Source organism: Gossypium hirsutum, chromosome A03 (assembly GCF_007990345.1).
Source record: "Gossypium hirsutum isolate 1008001.06 chromosome A03, Gossypium_hirsutum_v2.1, whole genome shotgun sequence".
NCBI classification, from domain to species: Eukaryota; Viridiplantae; Streptophyta; class Magnoliopsida; order Malvales; family Malvaceae; genus Gossypium; species Gossypium hirsutum.
In genome coordinates this window covers 21842956-21867344 of record NC_053426.1, presented here as the reverse complement: position 1 = coordinate 21867344, position 24389 = coordinate 21842956, and the positions used below count along the sequence as shown (strand labels likewise).

The 24389-nt window shown below is 36.6% G+C and overlaps 1 protein-coding gene across 1 annotated transcript; it reads left to right on the top strand.

Moving 5' to 3' along the window:
* The first annotated feature begins 19891 nt into the window (after nt 1-19891).
* Nucleotides 19892-22159, top strand: LOC121217873 (uncharacterized). The gene is made up of 3 exons (XM_041094393.1): nt 19892-20387; nt 20490-21062; nt 21174-22159. Exons 1-3 carry the CDS (start codon nt 19892-19894, stop codon nt 22157-22159), a joined length of 2055 nt encoding a protein of 684 aa, XP_040950327.1.
* Nucleotides 22160-24389: the final 2230 nt, after the last annotated feature.

Here is a 24389-nt window from a genome sequence, read left to right as displayed (position 1 = left end):
ATCTCCAGTTATAAATAATTTAGTGACTACTGCTCAGGAAAACAGCTCGTAGTGAATATGTGATTTTGTTGTAAACATGGATAAAACTTGTTTTAGTTACTCATAAGCTATTGATTAAACCCATACGTGAATTCTAAATCGTGATATTGTAAAACGATACATGAGCGTTAGATGGATCTTTGATATTAAAATTTGTGAAATTGTAAGTTTATGAGTATTCGAATATGAAATGATAGTATGGCGTGAAATTGAATTATTCATTGGGAAATGATTAATGTAGATTCGGCAAAGACAAAGTGCATACATGATAGTATATGTGATATGTGAAGTATATTTGGATAATTGTGATGTGAAAGTGTATATATGTGATAAGGCCTAATGGCCGATGTGATGAATGTGAAAGTGTATATATGTGATAAGGCCGAATGGCCAATGTGATGAATGTGAAAGTGTATATATATGTGATAAGGCCTAATGGCCGATGTGATGAATGTGAAAGTGTATATGTATGTGATAAGGCCTAATGGCCGATGTGATGAATGTGAAAGTGTATATATGTGATAAGGCCTAATGGCCGATGTGATGAATGTGAAAGTGTATATATGTGATAAGGCCGAATGGCCAATGTGATGAATGTGAAAGTGTATATATGTGTGATAAGGCCTAATGGCCGATGTGATGAATGTAAAACTGTATATATGTGATGAGGCCTAATAGCCGATGTGATGAATGTGAAAGTGTATATATGTGATGAGGCCTAATGGCCGATGTGATGAATGTGAAAGTGTATATATGTGACAGGGCCGAGTGGCCAACGTGATGGATGTGAAAGTGTATAAATGTGATAAGTCCCGAAGGGCAATTGTGTCAGTACTATATCCGGGTTAAAACCCCGCAGGCTTTATGCGAGAGTATTATCCTGATTAATGTCCGTAGGCTTCGTGCTCGTACTATATCCGAGCTTTAAAGACCCAACGGCTAAATGCTAGGATTCAAGTAAGACTTTGATATTGAGTATCTGCATTAAGTTACCATCAAATAAGTATTATGTATTCAATATGTTCAGGTACGTATTACTTACTCATCGGTGGAGTGATTTCGAGGTGAATTATCAGTATCAAAGAGGTAGGTAAATGTGATTAATATTATAACTCCAAATGTGAGAATGTGCTTTGGAAATATTTGACCATCTAGGTCATTATTATTCGAAAGTATATATGTGGCAGCCAAGTGTTGCGTTTAATGATATTATAGATCGAGATGAAGCTCTAGATTAACTTCATCGAACAGTTGAAATGAATGACCAATAATAGTGATTGAGAACACTTTGTCTTGCTTAAAACTTACTAAGCATTAAATGCTTACTCCGTTTCTCTGTTTCTCTATTTTATAGATTTTGGCTCGTCAGCTATCGGACTCGGGATTTTGAAGTCGAAGTCGCCCACACTATCAAAGCCCCCTTTTGGTACAATTTTGGTTGAACTTCGAAATGGCATGTATAGGACTACCCTTTTGTTGTGGGTCATGGACCCTTTGGATTTGTATAATTTTGGATAGCCATGCGAAAATGGCTTATATATGTTTGAGCATAATGTTATACTCATTTGGTATGGATATGCTTAACAAGGATTGGCCATGGGAATGGTTAATCACTATCATTATTTGTGCTATTTATGCTAAAAGGGCTAGTTGAATAATGGAAACCATGAAATAGGTAAAGTCTACCTTAAAGGCAGATGCTGACAGCAGCAGTGATGTAGATTTGGAAAATCACTAAAAATAGTAGGAATGGAATTAAATAGTGAATAAATTATGCAAACAAACCTTGATGAATCTATTTTCATAGGAAAGTAACGAAATGTTCATATGAACAGTATATTATGAGATGCTAAAGTTTTCGTGAGACAGGGCCAGAACGGTTTCTGGATTCCCTGTTCTGACTTTGGAAATTCATTATAAATTAACCAGAGATAATTAGGAGTCATGCCATATATGTATAGATTCCTCTATAAGTCTAGTTTCTATAGAAACAAACGGAATCAGTATTGAAGCTCTGTGCAGGGAGATATCCGAATCGTAATGCATGAAGGTTAGTGTAGTCGCACCCTGTAACAGGGGAGAATTTAACTAATAAAATGTACTAATTGGCCAGACCAAAAATTCTAGAAAAAAGTATGTAGATAGGCATATGAGTATAGTTTCAGGGAAAAGTTGCGAACCTGATTTTCGAGTTGTGAAACTGAAGATATGATTTTTAAGGTGACAGTGACGCAGTTAGCCAACTGCCTGGAAATTTTTAAAATGGACTGCGATAGTAAGCGAATTTAGTCTGTGAACCCCTCGTGTCCGACTCCGGCAACGGTCTCGGGTACGGGATGTTACATTCTAACTGTGCAGGTAATCCCTAAGCTTAGATGGTTTGGAGCTGTGAGGGACTCGGAGATGGCCACACTACTGTTTCTGTTTCTTTTAATTGCAATAAGTAGCCGATTTATTTCTCTATAAGTTTTATCTTATTAATATTATTATTTGGTTTTGGGTTGTAATAAGGCCGTTTTAATTATTTTTCTGGGATTATTTTATTTTATACCCTATATTTTTCTGATAACAATATGAGTTAGACCTAGTGCGCGTTTCCAAAATGATAATTGTTTTCAAAATAACACAATGATACAATTAATCGGTTTATCAAAAATATCTACTTAAATGAATTCCAACTCGTTTTTCTCAAAACCTAACCTAGCACCAAAGTGTGGCAATGGTTGTGGGCATGTCTAGGATTGGATCCAATCAAGAGCTTGGTACTTAAGCAGCCTTCATGGCTCACCTACTCTGTTTCAGATACCTACCTGGTGCACAGCTTCCATTCACTTTATTAACTTAGCAAATACTATCTTTTAAAACACTAAGAAGGACGTTGAAAGAGGCATGGGTTTTCTTAAAAACTTCAATGTGACACATCGGATCCGGCCATAACGTCTGGGCCGGGTTTGGGGTGTTACATTTAGTGGTATCAGAGTCAAGTTGCAAAACTCGGCTGTAGTATGGGTAGCAGAAAATTATTGTTGTTTTTCTTTTTTTGAAATAGGGTTTTGAAAAGGGTTTTTCTAAAATTTTGTTTTGAAATCTCTCAATGAAACTTGACTTGTTTCTAAAAAGATGTTACTGGAGGTGTGGCACACCGAGTCTCCAGCACCAAATTTGTAAGTTCTCTAACTCTATTTACTATTATAGATTGAAATGCAATATTGAGAAACTACTATAGATAGTAGCAAAAAACTGGAACTCTCTAGTTAGAGTAAACTGTAACGCTTGAATTTAGATTTAGTATTTATTTGGTGTGCGTTCTGGAAATGTACTTATGACTCACCAATGCCATGCCTTGGCATGGTCTTACATGGGACCTTTGCCTTATAGTAACTTATCAATGCCATGTCTTGACATGGCCTTACATGATTTCCTTGCCTTAGAAACCTTACCAATTGCCATGCCTTGGCATGGTCTTACATGGTATCCTTAAACCCTAATGTCATGACATTTGTATCCTATACATTCCTAAGGTTCAACCGGGACTTTCTAAAATTACTTCTCTGTCAATTCATGCTTGAGTCTTCTTTTAATAATTTCATAAAATAAATATACGCATGCTGGAAATTAACAAAATTAACATAAAATAATAGAATATTGCATTTATTTACCGCAAACTTACCTCGAAACAAAATACGATCAACTATATCGATTTAGTCCACTATATTTTTCTTTCCCCGATCTAACTCTGGATTTTGTTCTTCTTGATCTATAATAAAAAAATTTAGCTTATTTAATACTCACATTTATTAAAACAGTCCTTGACCCAAACTTTGGCAAAATTATATTTTTGCCCCTAAACTTTTACATATTTACACTTTTCCCCCAAGGCTCGGAATTTAAACTTCATCCTATTTTCTTATGTTTTATGACATGCTAATAATTTTTCCCTTCTATGACAACATCAAATTCTCACTCTAACATGTACTTATGACTATTAGGTATTTTTACCGATTAAGCCTTTTTACTCGTTTTCACTTAAAACCAAGTAGCACAAGTTGTCTAACATAATTTAAGACCTCATATTCTATCATAAAACACCAAAATACACAAATTTCACCTATGGGTATTTTTCCAAATATGAACCCTAGGTTGAATTATTGCTAGAATAAGCTTAATCACGTTACTGGGACTCCAAAAACGTAAAGAACATTAAAAACGGGGCTTGGAATCACTTACTACGGAGCTTGGAAGCTTAGAACAAACCCTAGCTATGGAGAAACCTTGAAATTTTGGCCTAATGAAGAAGATGGACAAAAATTGGCTTTTAATTTTGTTTTTAATTCATTTTAATAACTAAATGACCAAAATGCCCTTAATTAAAAACTATGGTGTTTTATTTTCCTTTAGGTATTTTTGTCCAAACTAGTATAATGGTCTAATTTCCAAGGACCTCCAATTTAAAAACCCATTACTCACAAGTACTTAATACCTTTGTGAACTAGAACACACATTTTACAACTTTTGCAATATAGTCCTAAATATCAAATTGGACCCTCTATCGATAAAATTTCTAAACGAAATTTTCACACAATCATTCAATCATAGAATAGACCTTAAAATGATAATAAAATAAATTTTTCTACCTCGAATTTGTGGTTTCACAACTACTATTCCGTTTAGGCCCTATTTCGGGATGTTACATTTCTCCCCCCTTTAGGGATTTTTGTCCCCAAAAATCTTACCTGTGAAGAGATTTGGGTACTATTTTTGCATAGCCTCTTCGGGATCCCATGTAGCCTCATCTACCCCATGTCTATTCCATAGTACTTTCACAAGTGCAATACTTTTGTTCCTTAATTGCTTTACCTCTCGAGCTAGAATCTTTACCGGTTCTTCACCGTAAGTCATGTCTGGCAGAATCTCAACCTCTGTCTGAGAAATCACATGTGACGGATTTGAATGATAACGACGTACCATAGACACATGAAATACATTATGAATCTTCTCTAACTTAATCGACAAAGCTAACCGATATGCTAATGGTCCGACTCTCTCAATCACTTCAAACGGTCCAATGAAACGTGGACTTAATTTGCCTTTCTTGCCAAATCTGAGAACTTTCTTCCACGGGGATACTTTCAAAAACACTTTGTCACCAACTTGATACTCAATCTCTTTTCTCTTCAAATCTGCATATGACTTTTATCTGTCTGAAGCTGCTTTCAAGCAATCTCTGATGACTTTTACTTTCTCTTCTGTTTCCTTAACTAGATCAACCCCGTAAATCTGATTTTCCTTAAGCTCTTTCCAATACAATGGTGTGCGACATTTACGCCCATACAAAGCTTCATAAGGTGTCATCTTCAAACTCGACTGATAACTATTATTGTAAGAAAACTCTACTAATGGTAAATATTTTTCCCAACTGCCTTGAAATTCCAGTACACAGCATCTAAGCATATCTTCAAGTACCTGAATAACTCTCTCTGACTGACCATCGGTTTGAGGATAGAAAGCTGTACTAAAACTCAACTTTGTGCCCAAAGCCTCCTGTAATTTCTTCCAAAACCGTGAAGTAAATCTTGGATCTCTGTCTGAAATGATCGATAATGGTACCCCGTGTAGTCTGACTATCTCTGAAATATACAACTTGGCCAACTTGTCAAGTGAATAATCCATACGAACTGGGATAAAATGAGCCGACTTCGTTAACTTATCAATCACAACCCATACTGCATCTTTCTTTCTCGTTCTCAACGGCAATCCTGTCACAAAATCCATAGTAACTCGATTCCATTTCCACTCAGGGACTAGCACAGGCTGCAATAAACCTGAAGGTACCTGATGCTCAGCCTTTACCTGCTGACAGATCAAGCATCTAGAAACAAACTCTAAAATTTCCCTTTTCATTCCTACCCACCAGTACATTTTCTTCAAATCATTATACATCTTTGTACTACCTGGATGAATAGACAAAGAACTACTATGTGCTTCCTGTAAGATCTTTCGAATAAAAATTCATCATTCTTCGGTACGCATACTCTGTCTCTGAACATCAAACAACCGTCAAAACTAATCTGAAACTCTGACTCTATATCCAACTCACACTGATCTCTTTTGGCTAATAACTCACTGTCATTTTTCTGAGCTTCACAAATTTCTTCAAGAAACATCGGTTTAGCTCTCAACTCAGATAAGATAAAACCATCATCTGATAAGGCTAGACTAATGTTCAAAGCTCTTAATGCAAACAAAGATTTCCTAGTCAAAGCATCAGCAACAACGTTTGCCTTACCTGGGTAATAATCGATCACTAGCTCATAATCTTTAATTAACTCTAACCATCTTCTTTGCCTTAAATTCAAATCTTTTTGAGTCATCAAATATTTCAAACTTTTGTGATTAGTGAATATGTGGCACTTCTCACCGTACAAATGATATCTCCAAATCTTCCGTGCAAAAACAATGGCAGCTAGCTCTAAATCATGTGTCGGATAGTTCTTCTCATGTGGCTTTAGCTGTCTAGAGGCATAAGCAATTACCTTCCCTTCCTGCATAAGTACACAACAAGTCCATTCATGGACGCATCACTGTAAATCACAAACTCCTTACCTGGTTCTGGTTGTACTAAAACAGGAGCTTTAGTCAACAATGCTTTTAACTTGTCAAAACTCTGTTGACACTTCTCAGTCCATTCAAACTTGACATCCTTTCGCAGTAATCTTGTCAGCGGGGTAGCTATCATGGAAAATCCCTCTAAAAATCATCTATAATATCCGGCAAGACCAAGAAAACTTCTAACTTCTGATACATTTCTAGGAGGCTTCCAATCAAAAATGGCTAAAATCTTGCTCGGATCAACCTTGATACCTTCACCTGAGACAATATGTCAAAGAAAACGAACTTCTCGTAACCAGAACTCACTTTTGCTGAACTTGGCATACAACTGATTATCTCTCAGAATCTGTAAAACTGTTCTCAAATGCTCTGCATGCTCTATCTCATCATGAGAATAAATCAAGATATCATCAATGAAGACAACTACAAACTTATCCAAGTACGGTCTGAAAATTCGGTTCATTAAGTCCATGAAAATGGCAGGAGCATTAGTTAAGCCAAATGGCATCACAAGGAACTCATAATGGCCATACCTAGTCCGGAAAGCAGTCTTCAAGACATCTGACTCTTTAACTTGTAACTGATAGTATCCAGATCTCAAATCTATCTTGGAGAACACAGTGGCTCCCTTCAATTGATCAAACAGATCATCAATTCTAGGCAATGAATACTTGTTCTTTACTGTTACCTTGTTAAGTTGCCGATAATCTATGCACAATCTCATCGATCCATCTTTCTTTTTCACAAATAGCACTGGTGCACCCCATGGTGAACTACTGGGTCTTACAAAGCCTTTATCTGTTAATTCCTGCAACTGAGCTTTCAATTCTTTCAATTCCAACGGAGCCATTCTATAAGGAGCAATAAAAATGGACGTGGTACCTGGAATCAACTCAATACCAAACTCAACTTCTCTAACAAGAGGCAAACTTGGTAGTTCTTCTGGAAACACATCGGGAAACTTACATACCACAGGCACTGATTCAATTTTCAATTCTGGATCTTTAGTGTTCAACACAAAAGCAAGATAAGTTTCATACCCTTTTCTCAAACATTTCTGAGCAGACATAACAGAAATTATGGCGAATGAACTATCTGACTCTTCTGAATTAACCCAAAGAATTTCACCATTTTCACACTTCAACTCAATGAATTTCTTTCCACAATTCACTATCACATCATGTGTAGTCAACCAATCCATACCAAGAATCACATCAAACTCATCAAATGGAAATAGCATGAGATCGGCCGGAAAACAGTAGCCTCTAATCATCAAAGGGCAATTTCTACATACTTTATCTACTAATACATGCTTGCCTAATGGATTCGATACTTTAATCACAAATTCTGTAGATTCTATAAGCATACTCATACTAGGTATCAATTTCATGTAAACATATGAATGGGTTGAACCCGGATCAATCAAAGAATAACTCTAGTATCATGGAGAGAAAATGTACCCGTAATCACATTGGGGGAGGATGCCTCTTCGCAAGCACGGATAGCATAAGTCCTCGCAGGTGCTCTAACATCTAGCCTCACTGCTAAATCTCTAGATGCACTTCTATTATTTGCCCCAGTTCCTAGATTTCTCAGTGGTCTGCCTCTGACAGGAGCTTTTCCTGATCTTACACTCGGTAATGCTTCCCTTTTAATCATCTCGGGACACTCCCGAATAAAATTGTCTGGTGCACCACATCGGAAACAACCTGTCTCAATTGCTCGACACTGACCTGGGTGACGTCGACCACATCAGGGACACTCTGGTCTATCAGGTTGTACACTGCCAACACTTGCAATCGAAGTGGTCTGAGCTTTCGGACTCATAAATCTTCTGCCTCTGTTTCGGCTAGAATATCCAGCTAAAAAATTAGATCTAATGGAGAACTCTCTAGGCCTCTTGGATGTAGACTGAAATGACTTGCTCATTAGTCTTTTCTTCATGTCTTGCATCTCAATTTCAACTTTGCCCTTTCTTTTTAACAGCTCCTCTACCTTACAGGCTCTCTCAACTAGGATAACAAACTCTTTTATTTCTAGGACACCAACAGACAATCAGATATCATCATTAAGCCCATCCTCAAATCTTTTGCACATAATAGCCTCTGTAGACACACACTCTCGAGCATAATTGCTGAATCTAACAAACTCGCGCTCATATTCAGTCACTGTCATATTGCCCTATTTCAACTCTAGAAACTCTTTTCTTTTCTGGTCAACAAACCTCTGACTGATGTACTTTTTATGGAATTCCTCCTGAAAGAAGTCCCAAGTGACTCTCTCTTTCGGTACAACTGATACAAGTGTCTTCCACCAATGGTAGGTCGAATCTCTAAGGAGTGATACAACACATTTCATACATTCCTCAGGTATGCAGGATAACTCATCAAAGACTCTGATAGTATTCTCGAGCCAAAATTCTGCCTTTTCTGCATCATCATCTTTTGTAGCTCAAAACTCTTCGGCTCCTTATTTTCTAATTTTATCAACTGGTGGTTTTTCTCTTATAACCGTACCTATGACTGGGGGATCTACATGGCTGGTCTGATGATCATGAGGGGGTGGAGGTCCAACAGCCGGATTCGTTCGAACGAACTTGGCAAACCATTCATTCATAGCTTGGAAGAAGGCTTCTCGAGCCCCTCCTCCCTGACTAACTGTAACGGGCCTTTCACTACTATTTGGTGGCACCGTCCCTTCTGCGGGAGCGGGCACGTTACTCTCTACATCATCTACACTAGCTTGTTCGGGATCCATAACTATAAAAGAAAACATTTTAAAATTATCAGGAGTCGTCATACTATCAACACATAAGTATGGCATGTATAGCTAGACTTTTACTCGTACTAAAAATTCTAAGAACCGACTAAACCTTTGCTCTGATACCAATAAATGTAATGCCCCAAACCCGAGACCGTCGCCAGAGTCGAGCACAAGGTGTTAACGGACTTAATTCATTAATTAAACAGCTCAAACAATTTATTTTAGAACTTCCAGACAAGCTGGCTAACTGCGTCATAGTCGCTTAAAAATTCATATCTCGAGTTACGAAACTCCAAATCCAATTTTGTAAATGTTTCCTGAAACTAGACTCATATATCTATCAAATAATTTTTTTCTAGAATATTTTGTCAGGCCAACTAGTACAGTTTATTAGTTAAAGTCCCCCCTGTTTCAGGGTTCGACTACTCTGACCCCTGTGTATTACGAATTAAATATCTCCCTGTACAAAGTTTCAATTATTATGCGTTTGTTTCTTATAAAACTAGACTCAATAAGGAATTTGTACATGTAAAGCATGACTTCTAACTATCTTTGTACAATTTTTGGTGAATTTTCAAATTCAGAATAGGGGATTTTGCATTGTTATTCATATTGAGACTGTATCTTGGATTTTGGAATGTATTGAAATGAAAAGGGCATAAAGGAATAACCACTTTGAGCCTAAAAAGCCAACCTTGGTGTTGATCAATAGAAGACAATTTGAATCAATAGAAGACAATTTGAACTTTAGCCTTTTTTTAAAAATTAGTAGCATTATAAGCCAATTTGACCATTTTTTGTTGATTTCCTATGTTTGTACCCAGATCAAAGGATTTACATTGATCTCCTAACTTGAAATGCATTGCACTCAAGCTAGCTTTATCAAAATAAAAATACAAAGACAAGAAGACAAGAAAAAAAGAATGAGAGAATGAATAGTAATTGCTACAAATATCCTGAGATCCTTCTCTACTTTCTCACACAAAAAAAAGAAAAATATATATATCTAATAACTCTTGAAAAGAGTTATATTTTATACCTTTGGACCTAGTTAATTGTCTATACTTAAGTAAATCTAGTTGCATTTTAGGACGTTTCATTAGTATTTTTAGAATTGCATTAGAACTTGGGCTGCTTTTCAATATTAGGTGCTTTTAATTGCACATGGAAGGGTTGTGTTTTGTGGTATTGGCAAGTGCAAGATAAAGAACAAGAAAAAAAAGGAGTAAAGTTTTTCTAGGGCAAAAAAGTGGTCAGATTGCCAGCTCGTATGCGGTGGCAATGCTGGGAAGGTGTCCAGTGAGCATTCAGCGCATATTAGTTTTAGCCCAACTCTACTTGTACTAGATAAATCTACCTAGAAAATAGGAGAAGATAAATCTTGGGTTGTGGGATACCTTGAAAAAGAAAAAAAATTAAAAAGAAGCAAAGGAGGAACCCTAGAGGGCAGAACAGAGATCCTTTTGCGAAATAGAAGGTAGCAGCTTACTAGAGATAGGAAGAGGAAAAATAAAAGCAGCCCCTCTTAGCCATCTCAGGACACTGCGCAACTGGAGTGAGGATTGGACAAGAGAACGTTGTCTTCCCGATGTTCTTCCATTATTTCCAATTTGTTCCTTTGAGAATTACAGTGATAAAAATGATGTTTAAGTTGAATTTTACTTGCCAACCTATGAGTTAAATCTCATAAGGTTGGGGTTACTTTGATTACACATTAACTATCTTTAATGGTTGTAGTTTAAATTTGAATTATTTTATTGTTTCATTCAATTATACTATTCTTTACAATGTATGTGAGCAATCTGTAGACATAGTCAACTGTGCAGCATATCCTTAAATTAATCTAAATTCTAAAAATGTTAGATTAGTTAAACCATGGTTGAATGATATGAGCAAGTACTTGAGAGATACTTGTAGTTAACTCTAGACATAGAGTAACGTTCATATAGAAGGGAACAGTGTAGGGTACCATATTAAAGGCCTAACACATAGGCAAGGTAACTTGAGGTTTCTGCTTTCGTAAGAAGCAGGCCATTTTAGAACTCTTCTAAGCATTAGGTTAAGTATGATTTTGTTAAGGCATTGCTGACAGGAAAAGTAGATTCTTAGTAATCCCGACCTTCCCACTCAACATTGTGTAACCCTTATCTTCTACCATAGTATCTTTGTCATAGCATTCTTAGTCGTTTATTTATTTGTTGCATATTATTCACATAATTATTCTCATAATTTCCATTGTATTCTTACTTTTGCGTTGCCTTAGCATTTTCCAATATAAGTTAGTATACAATTCACACTCATTCTTATTAATTTATTTTTTCACTGCATACTTAACTCTGTTTTGCCATAACATAACATTACTTGCACTTTATTATAATAACTTGACCAATTCTATACCTAATCCGGTCCTTATGGAGACAAACTCCCTCATCACTTTTTTACTTAATCTGATGTGTATACTTGCACAAATCGCATATTATATTCACATGTGATAAGTTTTTGGCGCCGTTGGTGGGGATTGGTAATTTGGTGTAATTTGGTTTGGTTATTTCACTTAATTTCAATAGTTTAGTTAACTTCGTTGAATTTATTTCTCTTTTCTTTTACAGGTTTGCCAGTAGTGTATGAGAAGAAGTATTCTTGCTAACAAAGGGTATTTTTTTTACCCGGAGTGTAACGCCCCGAACCCGAGACCGTCGCCAGAGTCGAGCACGAGGTGTTAACGGACTTAATTCATTAATTAAACAGCTCAAATAATTTATTTTAGAACTTCCAGACAAGCTAGCTAACTGCGTCATAGTCTCTTAAAAACTCATATCTCAAGTTACGAAACTTGAAATCCAATTCTGTAATTTTTTCCTGAAACTAGACTCATATATTTATCAACTAAATTTTTTCTAGAATTTTTTGTTAGGCCAACTAGTACATTTTATTAGTTAAAGTCCCCTCTGTTTCAGGGTTCAACTACTCTGACCCCTGTGTATTACAAATTAAATATCTCAATATACAGAGTTTTATGTTTTTGTTACTCATAAAACTAGACTCAATAAGGAATCTGTACATGTAAATCATGACTTCTAATTATCTTTGTACAATTTTTGGTGAATTTCCAAAGTCAGAACAGGGGATCCAGAAATCACTCTGGCCCTGTTTCAGAAAAATTTAAATATCTCATAAAATATAACTCATATACCTATTTTGTTCCATCCATATTAAAGTAGACTCATCAAGCTTTAATTGTATATCTCATTCACTATCTAAATCCATTTCTACTATTTTTAGTGATTTTCCAAATTCACGTCATTATTGCTGTCCGATACTGTTTTAAAGCTAATTTCACCTTTTTCATGATTTCCATGGAATAACTAGCATTTAGGCATACATAACACCAAACATGTCCTTGATTAGCCATTCCAACAGCTAATCATTATCAAGCATTTACATACCATTCATCAGCCATATCGTAAGATCATACACACAAAATGACTACGATGCTATACATGCCATACTCAAAATAAAACGTCTATGTAACACCCCGAATTTGGGCCTTGAGTGTGGGTCCGTAAGGAGGTTGTATATAGGTATTTAATTCTGCAATGAAATGACACAATTAAATGTCTGCTTTGGTGGTTAATGGCCCTGAGAAGTGTTAGAGAAATCTTGGGTTCAAACTTGGGCTTTAGCAAAAATTTTGGTATTAAGAGAAAAAAAACCTGGATGCTTGGATGAGGGCTTTGAAATTATTGTGTTAAATAAATGACACAAGGAAACTTGTACTCTAGTGGTTGTGGCGTCATTAAGGTTGTATGGGAGCCTGGGTTCAAGCCTTGGCTCTTGCAATTTATTTTGGTTTTTTTAAAGGAACCTGGACTTTGGCCTTTAGACCTTATAATTAATTGGGGATAAAATATGATACAAAAAGCCTAGTGGCTTAGTGGCAAGTAGCGTGTGGAGCATCTGAGGGGAGGCATGGTTTCGAATCCCATGGCAAGCAAGAAGTATTTATTTTGCTAACAGGGGGCGGTAAGAGTTGGTGTTGAATTTAAACTCTAATGTTGAAGGGATTCCACATCGGGAAGCTAACATAAGAGTGGATGCGAAGCTGGCTTTAAATAGAGGCAACCATGAGGAGAGTAAAGGTACCTTTTGTAACACCCCGAACCCGAGACCGTCGCCGGAGTCGAACACGAGGTGTTAACAGACTTCAAACCACTTATTTGACATTTCCCAGACAAGCTGCCAATCTGCGTACTAGTCGCTTTAAAAATCATATCTTGAGTTCTGAAACTCGAAATCCAGTTCCGTAAATTTTCCCTGGAACTAGACTCATATACCTATATGGTATAATTTTTTTAGAATTTTTAGTCAGGCCAATTAGTACAGTTTATTAGTCAAAGTCTCCCATGTTACAGGGATCGACTACACTGACCTTTGCGCATTACGACTTGGATATCTCCCTGCACAGAGCTTCAATACCGATGCCGTTTGTTTCTATAGAAACTAGACTCAGAGAGGAATCTGTAAATATATGGCATGACTTATAATTATCTCTGGTTAATTTATAATGAATTTCCAAAGTCGGAACAGGGAATCCAGAAACTGTTCTGGCCCTGTCTCACGAGAACCTGAATATCTCTTAACATACTGTCCATATGATCATTTCGTTACTTCTATATGAAAATAGACTCATCAAGCTTCGATTACATAATTTATTCATTAATTAATTCCACTCCTACTATTTTTAGTGATTTTTCAATCTCACGTCACTGCTGCTGCCAGCATCTGTTACGAAAGCAACTATGCCTATTTCGTGATTTCTCCTTGATCTAACTAGTAATTCATCATACATATCACCAATTATGATCATGACTAGCCATGCCAAAGGCTAATCATTGTCAAACATCTCCCTACTACACTATTGCCATATCATGAATTTTAACACCAAAAATAATCAACCATGACATATGGCATAAAAAAAGTCGAATTATCAAGACTTACGACCTAACGTTATGAAACCAAACCCAACCGAACATTTATGCCATTTTTGCATGGCTAAAAGTTTACATACCAAAGTTCAAACACAACATAATAGCCTATACATGCCGAAATGTTCTCCTAAGCCGACTAAGAAGAAAGTACCAAAACTTGCTAGCCGGTGTGATGACTCCAATGACGGCCCGATCACGCAAAAAGAGACGAGTCCAAGAAACCTAAAATAGGTGACAAGGAAACACCGAGTGAGTATATAACTCAGTAAGTCATAAGCAATGCACTACCATCCATTAATAACATTATCACAAGAGGAAGCAAAATGGAACGAGGCTAGTTACTTCATCCATACCGAACCATACCATAGTTCCTCAAACCTATCGGTTCAATCTCATACCAAGTCATGCATTCACATTCCATATACTAATCAATAGGATATTCGAGGCATTTTCATACATCATTTTATTTTCGTTACAATCATACAACTAAACGACCTTTCACCTATTCCACGATAAATCTTATGTACGTGACTTCATTTATAATTGTCACATAGGTTCAAACTTACCAAGCTCAACTTCAAATATAAACATAACGCCTATTAGTCACGAACTCAAGGTACTTACCCGATCCGCTGTCCGTGATCGACTCAATAATGTCGCACACTTAGTGTTCATAATGATTCAAAAGTATATATTAAGTCCGCACACTCAGTGCTATATAATCAACTCGCACACTTAGTGCTATATAATCAAACTCTCACACTTAGTGCTACATAATCAAGCTCGCACACTTAGTGCTACATAATCAAACTCGCACACTTAGTGCTGTACAATTTAAACCCGCACACTTAGCGCCAATCTCATGATCATAAATGTTTATACCCGCACTCTTAGTGCCGAGATCAACAACTCAATACATCTCACCTCTTTTCTCTTCATCCAACACTTTCATCACCACATACATACATGTATATATATATATTTATCATTCCATTCAGCATCATTACATAGACGTTATGATCATTTAAATTAATACAAACTATATGCTTAATGACTTACTTTGTGTTGGGTAGGACGGTTCCAACTCGGCTACTCGATGATCTTTTCTTTGCCTTTGCTTGATTCTCCTCCTTTAACTCCTTCAGCTTAATCAATAAATCAACTAGTTTAACCATCTTGCTAAACATTCATAATTCAATTACACATGCATATGTATGTTTGTATATTCGACAACCATCCTCACTAATTACCCATTTAGTCGATTATACACATAATTAAAGGTAACATCACGAATGGGTATACTTATGTATATATACATATATATGTATATATATATACTTCGGAATGGGCATCACAATTAGATTTAACACCACCTTCATACTCAATTAGATGGCCGAATGCATGTATATATGCACAATGTCAACTATAACATCATTTAAACACCTAATTTCATCTCATGAACACTCGACCCATTTTTACCCCATATGGCCGAATGTGTAAGATTACATTCAACACCACCGATGTACTTAGTTAGGTGGCCAAATATACCAAGTTAGACTTGACATTATACGTCACAAGTACTCTAATTTAATTTGTTAATTGCTTGGCCAAGAACTCACAAGTGCCTTATCTACAACCTATTCGGCCTTACTACTTAAACTTAGCCTTTCATACACTTATCTCTATTGTTTTAGAAGGCCGAATCCTTATGTGTTCCAACATCTAGCTTACTCAATTCAACACATCAAAACGACATTTAGGCCGATTTTGCTAGCACACAAGCCTTTGACCGAATGTCCTTGACCTCTAGTCACCTAAATTTTTATTCTTTAAAACTCATCCAACTCATATTTTTCATTGACAACCTCCTTAACTTCAATTTATTCACATCTTTAATCATGCTACATTCGACCATTATTTAACAATAATTCATGTATCCTTTTTATTAAACACTCAAAATCAACCATCTTCATACCTCATCACCAAAGACATCAAAATACCAACCAAGAATGTAACATTCATGGCCGAATATCATCTCCATCAATTAACAAAATTTGAACCATGGCTAGGTAGATTTCAAACTTACAACTTAAAATATACATGAATCTCAAAGAATAATATCAACATACCTCAATCTAGTTACATGCATGGCCAAACTTCTTAGAAACTTTTCCCCTAGGCACCGAATATTCAAGAGCTTCTTAATCAACTTGAAGATGACCAAATGCCTTAACTTCACTTTCTTCTTTTTCTTTCTTTAGGTACGGCAATTGTGATAAGGAAAAGGATGAACACTCCTTCTTCCTCCCTTATTTTATTCATCCTTTTTTTCTTTTTAATTCCCTTCTTTTATTTATTCTAATTTACTTACCAATATTAAATAATAAACAACATAAACTTGGAGGAATGGAACCATGCTTGGCCGGCCACTTATCAAGAATTGGGCACTTTGACATGCAAACCCAAACTTTCCTATTTTAATACTATTTGGTCCTTACTTATTTACCTATCATAATTTTCTAAGTCTCTCAACTAGATCCTTTCAAGCAAAATTCACATTCCTAATACAAAATTAAAACATCAAATTTTATACAAGTACTATCACACATATAAGATATGCAAATAAAATTTTAACTAAATTTTATGACTCGGTTTTGTGGTCCCGAAACCACTTCCCGACTAGGGTCAATTTTGGGCTGTCACACCTTTCTTGGCTGATCCCTTTTGCTAACACCAGTGCTGCAATCACGGCTTTCACGAGCAATTCTCTCCGTACGGTCGGTGCTCCATATCTGTAAAAGAATATACGAGAAGAAGCAGCAACAGAATGTACAGCCAAATGACAGAGGGAAAATGTATTTTTATTTTTTTTATTTCTGTAAATTTGGCTATAAAAAGCCATTATTTGTACCTTAATTTTTTACGCATACATAATATACACGCTCAATATACGCATGCACATTAGATATTCAAAAATCTAGCCCAAAATTTGAAAGGTGAATCCCAGATTTATTCTTTATTTTCTTTGATTGATTCACAAATTTAGCACGAATATATGAGGATGAACTCGGATCGACACCGATGAAAGCCAAACATCTCAAATATGCATAGATGTAGGCGAGGGTCGAGTGGTGTTAAGGTTTTTTTTGGATTTCATTTTCAAAAAGAAAAACATAAGATTTTTGTTTTTTTGAATAAGAAAAAGAGGAAAGGAAGCAGGCTTACCAGATTCCCAAAAGTCTTGGCACCTATGGGTAAGATCCGTCCATTGTCTGTGCTATTAGCCACCAAATTAATGGAGGTTAGTGGCTGCGCAATGGGATAAAGTCTAGCAAAGCAAGGGTTTTGTTTTTCTTACCTGCGTTTTGGAGAAAATAATTGGAAATTGGTATTTTAACATCCAAATCAAAAACGGTGTCGTATGGAGGGGGAGGTCCGCGCCTCAACCCGTTTGGGGACCTGGGTCTGTGTTAAAGCGCCTAAAATGGCATATTTATGTAGCAAGCCCTTCCCAATCACGTTGCATTGCAATTAACTCCTTTTTGCATCTAATTGGTTTTTTTTTTCTTAAAAATCTTCCCTAAAGTTTTGCTTGATGTTGCATTTTAGCCCATGTTTCCATGCAGGTTTCAGGATCGGGGATAATTTCAATCTTAATCCCTGTGAATTCACGCATGTTAAACATGGATCCTTTTATTATTCGAAGCATATTTTAGTTGTAAATTATTCTTTTTACTTTACTTTGATTTTTCATTAAGTAATTTATTAGATTTATGTTATAGTTTTAAATTTGAATTTATTTACTCATATATTCACTCTAAATCAATTTGTTTCCTGTAAAATTAAATATTATTTATTTCCAAATTCTCTTTATAAACATAATTTTATAAATACATATCACTAAATTTATGTGTAAATATAGTTTTACATTTTGTATATAACCTTGTTTTTTTTTAGAAACTTTTGTTACCTATATAACTTATATATTTACTTTGTTTCTTTCTTACATTTTTTACAAATAATTATACCCAATTTTTACTTGTATATACATGTTCCATAAATTTATTCTGTACATTATTTCATCTCCTTGATCTTACTTGAGAGATCTCTGTGTTTATACCGGAATCGTAATTCTGTGATAGAGTTGAAAGCAAGCTTAAGTAAGATCGAGGAGATGAAAGGGAAAATAGAAGAGTTAGAGACGGCCTTGTAGAGTTGTGAAATGAGGATTGAGTTCTTGGAGGCAAATGAGGAGCAATGGAAGAATCAACTTTATTACTCTCAGGACCAAGTTAGAAGCAGGGATTACATCATGGGAGAAGGTGTAACGCAAATTCGAGAAGTAGCTGACTACTTGCAGTCCTTGGTAGTACAGGCAAACGTATTAAGTGTGAAGTACGAGTTGGTGTCAGATAGGGGACAAGAACTAGCTTCATTGCTTAGGAAAATTAAGGCCCTGAGTGTTAGGGTGAAGTCGTATTTGTAACTCAGTTTTATGTAAAGAGTTTTATTTTCTAGTGAAATTTTCTAAAAGGAATTGAATCAGAATTGATGCCTTCTTTGCATTCATGCATTTGCATTACATTACATCATATGTATTAAAGATCATAATAAGATTCTAATTAATTAAAAATTATTTTAGTAATCTAGAAACCAACCAAAACACACCAAATACGCATCCCTACGGTATGAGGAAAAAGACTAAGTCAATGGACAAAAGACTGGAAAAGTTAGAACAAATGCAAAAGGATATGCAAGAGCATATGCAGTCACAGATGCAAGAACAGCTTGTTAAGATGCAGCAAGAGATGAAAGAACAGATGATGGAGACCCAAAAAGAGATGATGAGTCAGTTGTCCCAATTGCTGATGGGAAGAATGGACAAAGGAAAAGGTCCAATGGATAATATGGGAGAAAGTAATGAAAACCCTCAATATCCTCCTGGCTTCACTCCTGTACATATGCAGACGCAACCAGAGATTAATTTGCAGAAGCCATCTGTTACAATCAGGCCTCAGCAGTTTCAAGCCGGGGTTTTGGTTCCAATGAATTTTCAAGCTGGTTCAGGTTATAATCCTGGTAATAACTCACATAATCCAATGGTCCCTGATTTGGATGAAGTTGCAAAAGAAGAAAGAGCAAAGGCAGAATCACAAAGGCAGTTAGAAGAACGGTGCAAATGGCTGGAGGAAAAGGTCAGAGCAATAGAGGGTGGTGATAGACATCCTAGGATTGATGCAAAGGATTTAAGTTTGGTCCCAGACTTAGTACTACCATACAAGTTCAGGATGCCAGAATTTGAGAAATACAATGGAACAAGCTATCCTGAAGCTCATATCATTATGTTTTGCAGAAGGATGACAGGGTATGTTCATAATGATCAATTACTGATTCATTGCTTCCAAGATAGCCTGGTTGGAGTAACTGCTAAATGGTACAATCAGTTGAATCGAAATAGAATTAGTTCATAGAGAGATTTAGCACAGGCGTTCATGAAGCAATACAGTCATGTGACAGATATAATTCCCGATAGAATTACTCTGCAGAATATGGAGAAGAAACCAAACGAAAGTTTTAAGCAGTATGCGCAGAGATGGAGGGAAATGGCCATTCAAGTTCAGCCACCGCTCCTAGAGAAAGAAACTACGATGCTCTTTATTAACACCTTAAAGGCCTCGTTTATAACTCATATGCTAGGAAGTGCCATGAAGAGCTTTGCGGATGTGGTCATGACGGGAGAAATGATTGAGAATGCCATAAGAAATGGAAGGATAGATGCTGGATTAAGTGCTAAAAGGTCTGTGCCATGGAAGAAAGAGAATGAGGTGAATAATGCGAACGTGGGATATTCAAAGTCTATTACTGTGAGTCAACCAAAAGCAACAACTGCTAGTCAGGGTTCATCACGGCAAGAGTCAGGGACCAGGCAGAATAATGAGAAGATTCAATTTACACCAATTCCTATGACATACAAAGAATTATATCAAAGTTTGTTCGATGTATATGTGGTGGCACCTTTTTACTTAAAGCCAATACAGCCTCCGTTCCCTAAATGGTACGATGCTAATGCCTAATGTGAGTATCACACAGGAATTGTGGGTCATTCGATAGAAAATTGCACCACTTTTAAGAAGGTGGTTGAGAGATTTATCCAGATAGGTATCGTGAAATTTGATAATGCGCCCAGTGCTGAAAATCCACTGCCTAATCATACTGATGGCGGGGTAAATGCAATAGATGAAGGTATTGGAAAAAAGACCAAGAGGGATGTTTCAGAAGTAAAGACTCCTTTGAAACGAGTTTGGAAAGAGATGGCAAGAAGGGGATTAGTTACTTCAAGCACAGAAGGAAATGATAATGGGATGGAGAATTATTGTGATTACCATCACAAAGAGGGATACAGAATTCAGGAATGTGACGAATTCAGAGCTGTTATTCAGGGCCTGATAGACAACAAGGAAATGGAGTTTTATGAGGAGGTCAATGAGGAAGAGTATATATGTGCGTCAGAGTCCACATCAAGACCAAAAACCAATTATCTTGTGGTTATTATCTCATGTCCTAAGAATGAAGCAGGAGTTCAAATGGCGCCAAAGATTATAATTCAGAAGCCAGCAGTTTTTTCTTACAAGGATAATAAACATGTCCTATGGAACTATGACTGTAATGTGACAATCTCGGGAAAGGAGAATTTAGCTAGCCTGTTAAAGGAGGATCAAAATGTAGGGTCTCATACACGCAGTGGAAGGCGATATGATACCTGAACAGAACCAGTGAAAGAAAGAGAGGTGTTGGTTGAGCAAAAGAAAGGAAAAGCAGTTGAACTTGATGTACCTGTTAATGAACCAGTGAAAGAAGAGGAAGCTAAGGAATTCTTGAAATTTCTAAAACATAGCGAGTACAGTGTAGTGGAACAGTTGCGTAAACAGCTAGCCCGTATTTCTATATTGACCCTACTTCTGAGTTCAGAGGTGCATCGGAGTGCATTGATGAAGGTGCTAAATGAAACCTATATAACCAACGATATCTCCGTTAATAAGTTGGATCGGTTGGTTAACAACATAAGTGCAAACAACTTTATCTTTTTCAATGATGATAAGATTCCGCCAGGAGGGATGGGATCTACTAAAGCTTTGCATATAACTACCAGATGTAAAGGATACACATTGCCAGGGGTATTGGTAGATAACGGTTCAGCATTGAATGTGCTGCCTCTGTCCACACTAAACAAGTTACCTATGGATAGCTCTCATATGAAGGGATGTCAGAACATAGTTCGAGCATTTGATGGCACGGAGAGGAGAGTCATGGGGAGAATAGAAGTACCCTTATTGATTGGACCAACCACGTATGAGGTAGATTTTCTAGTAATGGATATTAAGCCCTCTTACAATTGCCTGTTGGGAAGGCCTTGGATACACTCGGCAGGGGCAGTACCTTCATCGTTACATCAAAAGCTGAAGCTGGTGTCAGAAGGGCGATTGGTAACGATAAATGCTGAAGAAGATATTATCGCGACCGTGAGTAGTGATGCACTGTATGTAGAAACAAATGAGGAAGCCATTGAGTGCTCTTTTCGGTCTTTGGAGTTTGTGAATGCAACATTCATTACTGAGGGAAGTAGAATTCTGGAGCTAAAAATATCTAAAACCACGATGATGGGTTCACAATTGATGATAGGCCGGGGAGCTGTACTAGGAAAGGGACTTGGAAGATGCCTTCAAGGAAGAATTGCAATTCCAATGCTGAAAGACAAATAGGATCGCTTTGGTTTGGGGTTCAGGCCAGATGCAAGACAAAAGAAAAAGGAACTAGAAATAAGACAAGAAAGAAGAAGAGCACGAGTGAGTGGTGGGGAAATCAAGTGGGAGCCCATGATAATTCCTCATATCTCCAAGACTTTTGTATCAGGGGGCATTATTTATCCTGAACAGGGTATGTTGGGGAAAGAAAGCATGGAAGAAGCATTGGAAAACATGTACATTAATGCTATTTTTGAAGAGATAATTGAAGAGGGGATTTCGTCAAATATTCGTCCATATGAGCCTGGAAGTGTTCTAGACAATTGGACTGCGGAGGATCTCCCTATAGTTTTTAGAGCTCATTCAGAGTAATGTTCAAAACAAACTTATTTTTTTAGGCCTAGAAACAATAAAGATTTCTTTATGGAATAGGCTCATGTTTAAACATCATTATTTCAATGAAGTACATTTTTTGCTATCATTTTGAGTAAATATTATTCTTTTTACAAGCAATTGTGTTATTCTTTTTGTCTAAATAATTATCTTGATTCTTTCTTCAATCATTCTTTTATTCATAAACATATCATACAAAGCAATAATTACCAAATTCATTCATTCTTTGTATATTCTTGTACTTATAATAGGTCCCTGGATATTAATATCATGAGTGACGCTGTTACTAACTCAGAATCACTATTTGAGCAAGACATGTGTTTAGAGGGATCAGGAATTTAAAGATGTTTTTGCATGGTCATACCGGGGTATGCCCGGTTTAAGTCATGATATTGCAGTACATTGCCTTCCTATAAGAGAAGATTGCAAGCCAGTACAGCAGAAGCTTCGACGAATGAGGCTAGATATTGTCTTAAAGATCAAGGAAGAAGTTAAAAAGCAGTTTGATGCGGGATTCCTTCAGGTGATCAAATACTCAGAATGGGTAGCTAATGTGGTGCCAGTTCCCAAGAAAGACGGCAAGGTCCGAATGTGTGTGGATTATAGAGATCTAAATAAAGTGAGCCCAAAGGACAACTTCCCTTTACCTCACATTGATACACTAGAGGATAATACGGCTGGTTACTTATTGTTTTCCTTCATGGATGGTTTCTCGTGGTATAATCAGATCAAGATGCATCCTGAGGACATGGGAAAGACTACTTTTATAACCTTGTGGGGTACGTTTTGTTACAAGGTGATGCGATTTGGATTGAAGAATACTGGAGCGACATATCAGAGAGCTATGGTAACTTTATTCCATGATATGATGCACAAAGAAATTGAAGTGTATGTTGACGATATGATAGCCAAATCTCGAACTGAAAGGGAACATATTGAAGTTTTAAGAAAGTTGTTCATGAGATTGAGAAAGTTTCAGTTAAAGCTTAATCCCACTAAGTGTACTTTTGGGGCAAGATCCGGAAAGCTATTGGGCTTTGTGGTCAGTGAGAAGGGAATTGAGATTGATTCGGATAAGGTTCGGGCTATACTGGAGTTGTCTCCACTACGTACCCAAAAAGAACTTCGGGGTTTCCTTGAAAGATTAAATTACATCGCGCGGTTTATTTCTCAATTAACGGAGAAGTGTGACCCTATATTCTGTCTTCTTTAAAAGTATAACCCAGGTGAATGGCATGGTGAATGTCAAAAGGCTTTTGATAAAGTTAAAAAGTATTTGTCAAGTCCTCCAGTGTTATCACCCCCAAGTTCAGACAGGCCATTGATATTGTATTTGACCGTGTTTGGTAATTCAATGGGATGTGTGCTTGGTCAACATGACGAATCGGGAAGAAATGAAAAGGCGATATATTACCTCAGTAAGAAATTCACTGAGTGTGAGTTGAGATATTCGCCAATTGAAAATTTGTGTTGCGCTTTGGTTTGGACAGCACGAAGATTGAAGCAATATATGTTGTATCATACAACCTGGCTAATCTCAAAGTTGGATCCTTTAAAGTATATGATGGAATCAAATGCCTTGAACAGAAGGATGGCTAGGTGGAAAATTTTACTTTCTGAATTTGACATAATTTACATGAGTCAAAAAGCTGTAAAGGGGAGTGCAATAGCAGATTTTCTGGCCAGCCGAGCTTTAGAAGATTATGAGCTCTTGAATTTTGACTTCCCCAATGAAGAGATAGTGTATGTAGCAGCTGCTGAAGAAGACAATACAAAAGGTCACTGTTGGAAATTGAATTTTGATGGAGCATCAAATGCTGTGGGTAATAGAGTTGGGGCAGTTCTAGTATCCCCA